Source organism: Athene noctua, chromosome 7, assembly GCF_965140245.1.
Source record: "Athene noctua chromosome 7, bAthNoc1.hap1.1, whole genome shotgun sequence".
Classification (NCBI taxonomy): domain Eukaryota; kingdom Metazoa; phylum Chordata; class Aves; order Strigiformes; family Strigidae; genus Athene; species Athene noctua.
The window spans coordinates 23,520,896-23,532,224 of record NC_134043.1 but is presented as its reverse complement, the minus strand read 5'-3'; the positions used below and the strand labels follow the sequence as shown (position 1 = coordinate 23,532,224).

Here is an 11,329-nt window from a genome sequence, read left to right as displayed (position 1 = left end):
GTTCTGCATATAATACCTGAACACAGATACAGAATCTGAAAGGGAACCAACAGCAATATCAGGGTAGGAATTTTTATCCAGGTCCATGTTTCCAGCAATAGAATAGCCAAAGAAATCGGTGCCTGTTTTTTCACCATCAAGAATCTAAGGGGAAACAGATTGAGGGAATTCAGACATTTACAAGCTATAAAAGTGAAATAAGTAACAAGTGAACATCATTGTTTTATGGCCTGAAAACGGAGAGACGAGATACAAGGAAATAGAACCCCTGTGCTCAGGTAAATGACACTGAAGTGCCAAGAGGATCTGCTTTTCTTCCAAGAAAATTTGCAATAGCAGTGAGTACCAGGAATTACTGTTTTGCATAGAAATGTTGCCTAGCTTATCTTTATAGTATTTATGCAGTATAGGCACTTGAAACTGAGAAAGTATTCTAAAAATTTTAATAGTATTCTAGGAAGTGTAATCAAGTTCCATTCTCACCTTGCAAACTGAACACATTGGGTCTCAAGAAAAAAAGAAAAAGGCATAAACATTTTTTATTAAGACAGTGAAGTATTAGTAGTGAAAATGAAGAAACTAATTATTTTCAAGTCCCCAAATTTTTTTCAAAAAAACAAAACTTATACATCTACATGCCTTTTTCCCCTCTCTGCATATTATTGGTGCCAAAGGACTGTCCCAGAAAGAAAAATGTGTATTAAAAATCAAAAATTCCTGATCTTTCTGGTCAGTAGTGCAATCTTTGAAGCGTCCTGTGACTCTGCTGCATACCCACCACCCCACTGATAGTAAGCGAAAAGGAGAAGATGGATAGCCCTGTCATTCCTTTAAATTTTGTGCAAGAATAATTACATACAGTAAAGGTTATTTCATTACCTGGGCTGGTTTTGTATTTATTCCATTCTTGGATCCATGATAAATGTATACTTTGCCAAAACCATCATATGGAGCCCCTACTGCAATATCTGTTGAAAATAAGTAGCAACATCTAAAATAATCTTTCTTTTTCTGCAGCTTGCAATCATGGTAAGGGTAAGGTTTTCCAAGTCTGGCATTAGCAAAGAAGTCACATTTTTATTGTCATCATTTTTCACTCACCTGGGTAGCCATCCTGATTAACATCCCCAACATTTTCAACTGCAAGACCAAACATGGAGTCCGTGGTTCCATTTAAGCGAACAGGTTTCACCCCTTCCCATTTGCCTTGCTGGTTAATGTAGATGTACACAGCACCACCAATATCTCCACTTCTGTCAAAATACTGCGGGGCTCCAACAACAATGTCTTGCCATCTTAAAGAAAAAAAAAAAACAGTGCTTTTACAGAACTGTGAAACATAACTGACCCGATTGTGGCCTCAAGGCCAGCTAGCCAAAAAGCTGCTGAACAAAGACTAAAAAAAAAAGTACATTAAACCAGTTGAGCAACAACAGCTCCACTGATACTACAAGCTGAGTAGATTCCCCGTTACCTTCTAGGGCCTTCTTCAGGTATGAGATTTGTTTCTCCTTTCTTTGCTTACACTAATTGTTCAAATTTAAATAAAACTGTTTCTACATTTCTAATTTCTATAGAAGAGACTGTGTGTCCTGACTGGTTCTCTGAAATGCTCGCCATTTCCTCCAGCAAAACAGGAAAGATGGGATTGGGCATTCTTTGTATTTCTTAGGTGAAAAACCAAAGCAGAAATAAGCCAGATTGTCATCCTTCTAAATACAGGCAGCAGGAGTTACCCAAGGCCATACCCATCATTGTTGAGATCCACCACAGCAACGTCATAGCCAAAAGAAGAGGCCAGCCCTTCTCCTTCAAACATGTGCTCAAGTGAAAGTGCTCTTTGGTTTTTCTCTTTTTTCAGTAAAACGACTGCTCCGCTGTGGTTGGCTCTTGGGGCACCAGACACAAAAGTCATCTCATTTTGGGAGACAATTCCTTTACCAGAGTCCAAAGAGAAACCTTTAGTAGAGAAAGAAAGAAATAAAATATGAACAAACTAACTAACAGCTTGTATTGTTAATAGGAAAAATAAATTCCCCTACTATATTAAAGTGGTATATTGAACAGAGGTCTTGTCTAAAACAGAGTATGATATACTGGCAATTCTCCATTTCTGTTTGGACTAGTGGATACATGTTTACAAGCCTACACTCCTCCATACATTACGTTTAAGTATTTTCCCCACAAAATATTTCATTGCTCACACAGATCTACTTTTCACGGACACCAAATATAAGATCATTTTTAAACACACTAGCTTAGAAATGTCTGTGCTTACCACTTGAATATAGCTCGAGTATTTCACCTCTGGTAAAATTATTATGAAACTCCCTAAGTACAAGTCAGTATCATTCTATTGCAAACATGCAAAATGTACCGCACAAGCATGTTTTTTTACATGAATGATGTATACAGTATTTGAGAATCACCTTACACAGTAATGGTGAAATTGGCAATTTAATGCAGCCCTAGAGGACATGTTCAAATGAATTTAGTCTTTATAAAAGTCAATACGTTTTTAAAATATATGAAAAACAGTTAAAATAATATATTGCATGTACCTACATATCCAATAAAGGCCAAAGTAGAAAATTACACACATTGCAAGGAAGAAAGATACTAGCCAGCAGATGGAAACCTCTCTTCTGAAAAACTTCACCACTACTACGAAAATTCTCAATTACAGCAATGCACAACGAGACAGTTTCAGAAAAATTCAGGGAGTCCTGTCTTGGGGAGGGATGAGAGAATTTTGGAGAAATGCATGACAAATCAGTGTTTCTCTGAAGCCACATTATTTTGCAAGCTGCTCTTCATCTGAATCCCTCTTTTTACATGCTTTTACTTGCAATGTATTTGAGATGAGGGGGGTGGAAGGGAGAGGATCATGTCAGAGGTTGGGAGATTATGTCTGACCAGATGCTGCCACATCAAGTGGTCACAAACCTAAGTAGCTATTCATCGTTACATCCACCGATTTGTCCACCTGTATGCCGGGAGGCAATGTTTTGTATACAAACTGATCTGGATGAGTGTCAGATACAGCTGTCAAAAATAGAAGACCTGTAAACATGAGTGAAAAATTGAAGAGAAAAAAATACAGTTAAGCAAAGCAGCTATAACCATGTTTATTTACTGTCTAAACAGAGGGAACAGCAATGCCAGTGAACAGCAAGCTTGCCTGGAAGTGGGTTTGATTGTGACAAATGAAAGACAGCATTTACATTTAGGAGATAAATGCATTTGTTATGAAACTGAAAAAGGTCAGTATTACTCTGTTCACAGCAAAAGACACCTCCACAGCACTCCTCACCTTACCAATTCTTATTTCACCAGAAGGGGCTATCAGCTTGTCTTTCTAACATAAGCTCTTATGATTTTTTTTTTATTCAGTAATTACTGCTGATATCTAATGGAATTTTATGTTCTATTTCTTCTAAGAGATATGTAGCTCTAAGTTGGCTCTTTTCTTGACTCACTTTTACTTTTTATATTAGCAATGCCCTTCCCATCTGTTCAGCTTTTCACCACTCTCACATAATTTCCAGTTTCAGGTTACCAAAATTGCCTTTGTTGCATATGCCAAAAGCAGGGGATCAATACACAACGAAATCTGCATCAGAACAGAAAGGTTCTTTACATTTTACACTTAAGGCCTTTCCAAAAATGCAGTGTAGCCTTTTCTCTGCATATCTCACCTGTTTACAGTAAAATCCACTGGCCTAAGGACAAATTCTGCTTTCGTGTGTGTACAAAGTGCAAGAGACTCACCTCCTGCAACACCCACACACTTAAAATATAAAAGGCCTATAAAAAGGCCACTGAGTTTTAAAAACTTGAATAAAAAAACTGTGCCCGCCTACCAGGAGCAAGAAACCAGTCCTAGCAGTTACATCCAGCAACCCAAATTTTGATAAACCTTCTGATACCACATAACAGAGACCTTGTAACTATGGACCACAGAACCATACATTGAACCATTAGAGCAATTACAATCACTCCCCGACATTTCTGTAGGTCCTCATCACAGCTCTTAAATCTCCCATGACATTAGCAGCTCTCCTAAGTACAATACCTCGGCAGATTTTCATCTTACACTTAAAACTGGCTCATAAACATGGAAGGAGATGTGAATTATCCAAAATGGTTAACATGCTACAGGGTCCACAAATAAAGGATTTTCTGCTCCCTTTTTGCATCATTGCATCAAGCTGGGATCACAAATGTTTAAGAAGCACCTAAAGAGATTTACCATACGTACTTAATCCTACCTAAGTAACTGTTAGCTGGAACAGGAACTAGATTCTTATCTTGGCGGCTCTCATCACCAACTTCGTAAGGCCCATCATCAAAGATACCCAGATCATAAAAGGTCTGATTCTTTTGCTCTGCACGAACCACCCCTGAAGAAATGAAATGATAAAATAAAAGAAAATGAATGGTAAGGGAGAAAAATAACAGATAAATGGTTCCCAACTAACATTAATTATGATGAATGAGATGGTGACTGCTGTTCAAATGGGACAAACACATAATAGTGCACTGGATGAAAGTGTTTTCAAAACGCAATGAATTTCTAAGTTCTCTGTGTGTGCCAGAATCTCACACTGCTCTACAGAGAGGCCATGCAATGATCTGGAAAACGTGGTGTACTAAGAAAATTCTCAGCAAAAACATTGGACCAACTTGGTCAGGAACCACCCTCATCCCACAGTTCTCAACCTCATAAAGCCTCTCTTAAAAAGGGAAGTAAATACACAGGAATACACAAAAAAATAAATTTACTGTTCAGCTATGACAAACACTGGTGATATATTTAGAAAACATTATTTAAGGGGAAAAGAGCTATTGTTCAATAAAATGTGTGCTTCCCTTTTATCAACAGGAACATTTAACATCTTGGCAAGCATAAACATGTTTTCCCATGATACAAAAGAGTACTCTTATGACTGTCATAGCACTTCTCTGCAATTAAAGTAAAACAGTGTCTGAACTCAATATGCTATTTCAGCTTGGTCAGATTTTGTTGACAGATATGTGGAAGATTAAGTTTTTGCTGAAGTACACCTTGTGCCAGAGCTTAACTCAAAGATTTTGCATGGTTCATATAGCAGGCACAGGTGTACGAGGGGAAAAAATGTAATGGTTGCAGGATCAGATGTTCTAAAGAGGGAAGTATTTACAGCTGTTGGTGTAATGAAGTGTGACGGGGAAAATCACTTTAAGAGAAAGAGACAGAGCTAGCAATTTAAATGCTTCTCAGTATAAACTAACAGAGAAAATCTATGGGTTTTTTCCCTGAAGTTTTGGAATATCTCCTAGGTGATATAAAGTACTCGGCTCTTAGTCTGACAGATGATCCACAGAATTTTACATGGATATCCATGGATTTAGATACAAATACATGTAGTATTTATTGCTCTGTTCAGTTATCTTCCTGCAATCCTCCAGTATTTAATTTGGGAAGTACTACTTTTCCACAGACTTCACAAATAATAAAGTGGAGAATACTGCAGGATAAACAAAGATCTCAGTGCAGCTACCTAACATCTACTCAAATGCAGGAAAAAAGGTTGGTCAAATAACTTTAAAATAATTTAGTAATTTGTTCCAGTATGGAAGTTGCAAAGAAAGCATTCAATCCCACCATAAGATCAAGACTACTAAGGGAAAAATTTGCCGTATATATGCACAAAGTGTCATTATCCATTCGTAAGTACTCCTTCACAGATATTTAAAGGAACTTCTGTAAATATTTTTGATACAGGAGCACAGCACTTTGTGAAAATGGGATAAAATCATTAGAACCCCATTATACCCTCCCCCCTCAAAAAAAAAAAAAAAAAAAAAAATTAGGATGCAACCCTTGTGAGCAATCTCAGAGGAAATGAGAAGGGTAGGCAGGAAGGAAGCCAGGTCATACCTTTCCAATTGTAAGTGCCTGGGGCACCAAACACAATATAATGATAGTCTCTAGTAAAAGTAGCAGCAACACCTTGCTGACAGGAACCAAACTTCTCGTGGCCTCTTAAACGACCATCACAAAAACTCCACACTCCATTATCCATATCATCCTTAATAGTGAGATCCTGGCTCAGCACATAGCACCTTCCAATGATATCCCGGGTTTCCTGCACTGTGTTAACATACTGCCTTTTCTCATAGCGATGTGCACATGTCTGCAAGATAGAAAAAATAGTAAGCGATGCTTTCTGTATGTCTGTGTGCAAGTCATCAGAGAAGACTGGTCTCCTTTAGCAATACTTCATGCCAGCAGTGCTGTCAGTCACCTTGTAGACATACCCATGTTGAAATGCAGAGTCCACTCTTCCTTATGGGCAACAAATAGGAAGAGCGGGGCATCTATGGATCCAAGTCAGAGCAACTAGCTTCATGGTCAAAGAAGGCCACATGGTTAAATCCCTCTTCTCTGTGGCATTTAGGGCTTTTAGTCCTAAAGCCTTCCCTCATACCTAATCCCCCTCTCTCAAGAAGTGAGGAGAGAACCACCCTATCTCTCATAAAGAAAGAGTTGGCTGTGTTTCCCCACAGCTGTCAGAGTTCAATGACTCACATGCTTGTGCAGGACATGAGAAGCTGGTTCAACTACCATCTACCTGCGACTATTCAGACCTCACCCCTTCCAGGAAAGTGCCACAAAGCAGAGGCTGAAAGCTTCTCCAGTGAAGGGGAGGGAAGACTGTTCACCTGGGAACAGAATTCTATTCAAATATTTAACACAAAGGATGAATAGCCACCGGGTTAAATGACCGCCAAACCACTGTAAAAAGGTGGAACAATCAAACCCCTTTGCCAGCAGTGGGTTCTGCAGAACCAGATGTAGTAGGTGTGTGAAGAGCACAAGCAAGCCAAGTTTCTCAGCTGATATACCTTTTCTATGGTTCCTATCAAGGCTTAAATATTAAGTCAACACCCAGCTGCTCCACACTTAGAGCACTGCAGCACTGCCCTGCTGCACAGTGACCTTCAGGCTGCCCACACCTCATTTAGTAAGTGCATTTCCCACTTATCACTTAAAAAGAAAAGTTCCTTCTCAGAAAAGCCAAGACAGTATTAATTGATGATTAATTATTCAATGAGCAGGACTCCTTCCATCTCTCTTCCCCCCTTTGAGTTCTGAGGCAGACTGAAGCAAGTTATTACTGCCTCTATATCCTTAAATAACTCCAGATTCACACCCTGAAGCCGCCTGCCTCAACTTGGAAGCAGTGACACTAACCTACAAGAATATAATTAGATGGAGAAGCTTCACTGCACACCCATTTTCTGATGTAGCTGGTAACCTGCAGCACCACAAGAGGTTTATTTAACCGAGAAAGAGCTTAAAAATTAACATTACCTGGCAACTCCTGAAAGCTTTTTCTCTCTGTGTTGTATTAAATAAGGAATAGCTAGTAGTCTTACTGAAATGCAATGGCCTTATTAATTCACGGGAGCAACTCAGCCAAAGTCCCTGATGAAAGTTACAAGTGAGGCTGATCATCTTGGAAAACAGGCTGATGATAGCCTGCTACTTTTACAACCTTATCACACTATTTTTCCCTATTTCTGTAGCCAGTGGTATTCAAAAGATACAATCTGTATATCACAAAAAAAATTAAGTGGACACCCTGAAAATGAACTGTCCATCCTAGATTGTTACAAAGGTTATAAAGAAAGGCTAACTGAGTTTGTAAAAGCTTTAAATTATTTTTCTGTGTCAAGTGCCTGACTTTGCTAGGGAGACATTTAAGTCCGTCCTTACAAGAAAGTTACCTTTCAGACAGCTGCATAAAAATTCAGACCATTTAGAACATTTACTGTAGACCCAAAATGTTTTTGTAAGTTAGTCCTTTAGACTTACCACCACATTTCCTCCTGGCCCTTGACTTTGGACAGTTACACCCATCCATTGGTCTTCTTTACTCTCCATCTTCGGGTCAGCTGCAGGGTATCATAATACAGCTTCAAACATTAAGTTAATTACTTTTTTTTCTTTTCTTTTGAAGTCCCTGTCAGGACAGGCACTTCATACAATACATGAGACAGTCTGCAGGTGGCAGTGCTGTACATTTTATCACTGACATCCATTTCATGAAACACTTGTAGCCTATTACTTCATGTCACATCAATTTACGGAAGAGTAAGAGCCACAACTTATGCTGATCAAAAAAGTTATGTATAAATCCATAGAAGCAACTGTTCAGTAACATTGCCTCTGGAAAGGCCCACATCAAATAAGAAAAATCAGACAACTGTTTCAATCCAAAACAAAAGCAATAAAGAACTTACTCTCTTCATCAAATATGACACGTGTGCAGCGTGTATCTGGAGATGCAATGTCACAGCTGTACAACCCTCCTGTTCTGTTGGCTTGTTGAGATGGAAAGGCCTTTTCCCGAGGAGCACCAACCAGCAATCTGTAGGGGAAGAGAAATAACTTCAAGATCTATAGAGGACATATTAAAAAAGAGGAAAGCAACAGAATCAGGAAGTGTTTTCCCCATGTTGCTATATGTTTGACGTGCAACCACTTGAAGATGAAAAGCTGTATCAAAGCACTGTCCCTTAAAAAACATAAGGGGGGAGCAGCTGTAAAACAGTAATATTTCTGCAATTATTGGACCTGCAAACCAGTAAATGTATTGTTATTACTGCTATTATTGTTTCTATGTTCACTAAGAGTGTTGAGAATGAAAAAAACGTAGGTGTCTAGCAGTTTTGCAAAAAAACATCCTTCTATTAGGGAGTCAAGTGGGGTATTTTTTGCCTTACCAGAAATTGTCAGTAAGGGTGGGAAAATTACTGTTACTAAAATGATCACAAACCCCCAAAACAGTCAACACAAGTGCTTTCAAGGCTGTCTGGTAGTTTTATGCCAGTCCCGTGCCACTGTTCAGCTGAGTTTATGGGCATCTTAATATCTCCAAGCCCTGAAGCAAAGCAAGATCCCTCCTGGCCCAAGCAAGTGTTCACTGAACTATTCCAAGTTCTGTGAAAACATGCAACATCCCCTCTCCACTCCTTTGGCCAGATACTCCACTTTGAAGCTGAAAATGTTTTTCTCCAACAAATCTCTCATCAAGAACAGGCCATTTCCACAAAGGACTGATTTTTCCTATAAAAAGGCCACTCTAACAAGCCCTTCTTGGACACTGTTCCGGGAACCAAGTGTGAAGGCTCTTATTTTAAAAACTGAACAAAGCAAATTTTTTTCCTGTATCAACTGTTGCCCATGAGTATTATCACAAAATTACCAGTAGACATATTTACTTGCAAAATAAGGTTTCAGCCAAAAAGATTCTTACATTGTCTACGTTTGTTTGAAGTGTCACCACGCACACAAAGCACAGCTACCTCTCAAGCAGCTAAATGAAACCAGTAACAACCAGTTTGCAAGTTTGTGGAAGAAACAAGAAACACCATGCTCAGCTGAAAAAAACGAGGATGAAATAAGAGCATGTGGGTAGGTGCAACAGTGCAGGTACAATCAATGGATGGATGTTCAACCAGACTCCATGTGTTGCCTCACCCTGGTACAAAACCTCTAAGAGGTCCCCAACATAACAGTGTCATGAAGGGCAATGCTGGGACTACAGTTGGATCCACAAGGCTTGAAGAGGAACTCACATCCTCTTTAAGGCTTCAACTACAGAGTTTTGCTCAAGAGAGCAGCTTTTCTGCATGCTTATAGCAGTAGTGGGACAAAGCACACTGCTGTCCCTTGGAATGCTTTTCTTACTAAAATAAAAACAAGACTCACTTTTATTCATATCAAACATATAAAACTGGATCAGTTAAGATTAATGCATAACTTATTAAGAAAACATTTATTCAATGTCACTAAAGTAATGAGACACAAAATAAAATTGATGTGTTATGAGAAAACACACTTTTTTTAAAGCAGAAAATTAGATTTGTATTGTGACAGAGCCAAGTTCTCACCACTTCTATAGAAGTAAATTCTCCCACAATCCGTAATTGCCCCATGAAGGTAACCCCCTGAATGGTGAAACCTTCAGGTAAAATACTTACTTTTGACTAATACACATGTAACATCAGGACACACAGTGTGGGTGGGGTTTTGGTTTAAAGTGTTTCCTTCTTTTCCCCCTACATATACCTGCCATCTTTTTCAAAGATTTTTTCAGAAACATAGCCATCATCACAGGAGTTTGTAATCTAAACAACCACACTTTTAGAAAGGCCATTAATAACTTCATTTTCTAATTTTGGCAACAGTGCATTTAACTGCAATCTCTTAAGAGAAATTCTTTTGCAAAGCATCTGTTTCTGAGCTATTCCTAACAAGGGAATAGATACATTTTCTCCTCAGTTCTGTTATCCCCCAGGGAAAGACAGATGATTTTTTTTTTAACATTAAGAACCATAAATTTCAGAAAGTAGAGGCACTGATTTCCTAACTTACAGAAATTTTTATTATTTCTAAATTTTAATTCAGAGCTTGGGCGTTAAAAATGATGTATTGAATTTCACTTACAGAAATTCGATCAGAAACCTTTTGTTTCAACACTATGAACACAACTAAAAGCTTATGGAATTTAAATACTTAATTTGGTTTAATTCACCCATCTGCATACTACGGACAGCAGTGGTGCTAGATCAAGAAAACAACGATTTTCGGCGGGGGGGGGGGGGGGGTGAGTTGGACTATAGCCTTTCCCTAGCTAAACGATACCTTTTACAACATACCATGATGTGACCATGACATTGGTGACACTTCAGCCAGAGGGAAGATCTACTGAGGAATCACCAATAAACAGTGTAGTCAACAGAAGATAAAGTGGAAAGATGACATAAGATGCCCCAAACATTTAATGGCATCTCAGACACCTGTTGAGATCAATAGATGAAAAATTGAATTGTTCACCCTTCTCCAAAACAAAAGTGTCACTCCAACATGATCTCAAAGGAGACAGGCAACCTCACATTTTTCTCAATTCCCATACTCCCTGTCCAAATCCCGTATGTTATTTTCACCTAATTTTGCATAAGTTATTTTCCACTGTAAACAAAGTATTTCAAAGCAGATTTATTTAAAACCCTCTAGACCTTCGTCAGGAATCCTGTCACTAGTCTTCAAGGCTCAAACACAAAAATCTTGATTCCTGTTAGGTACACCACTGCATGTCCTCATTCACCACACAGTTCAACAGCAGCACACGCTATGAGCAGGCACTGCAAAGGATTAGATCAGTTTGCAGACAAAAACCCATTAAAAAGTGGCCTAACTCCTTTGTACTACTTCACTGCCTATCTGCTCCAGAGACTACAGCAGAGTAGACCAAACCTATGCTTCCAGGTTCTG

General features: G+C 38.7%; 1 protein-coding gene across 7 annotated transcripts in view; it reads right to left on the bottom strand.

Annotated features, from left to right (window-relative positions):
* Positions 1-11,329, bottom strand: part of ITGA6 (integrin subunit alpha 6) — a 44,841-nt gene that overhangs the window by 16,191 nt on the left and 17,321 nt on the right. For 3 of the 7 annotated variants that reach the window (XM_074911388.1, XM_074911386.1, XM_074911385.1), the window contains exons 2-9: positions 8,293-8,420; positions 7,865-7,944; positions 5,924-6,179; positions 4,272-4,403; positions 1,749-1,959; positions 1,102-1,295; positions 880-968; positions 17-144 (exon numbers count right to left, since the gene is read on the bottom strand). In XM_074911388.1, the coding sequence (XP_074767489.1) occupies positions 17-144; positions 880-968; positions 1,102-1,295; positions 1,749-1,959; positions 4,272-4,403; positions 5,924-6,179; positions 7,865-7,944; positions 8,293-8,420 (1,218 nt within the window). Of the gene's footprint in view, positions 1-16; positions 145-879; positions 969-1,101; positions 1,296-1,748; positions 1,960-2,946; positions 3,064-4,271; positions 4,404-5,923; positions 6,180-7,864; positions 7,945-8,292; positions 8,421-11,329 lie in introns of all 7 variants that reach the window. The other 4 variants (XM_074911382.1, XM_074911383.1, XM_074911384.1 and 1 more) reach the window with 2 other exon arrangements.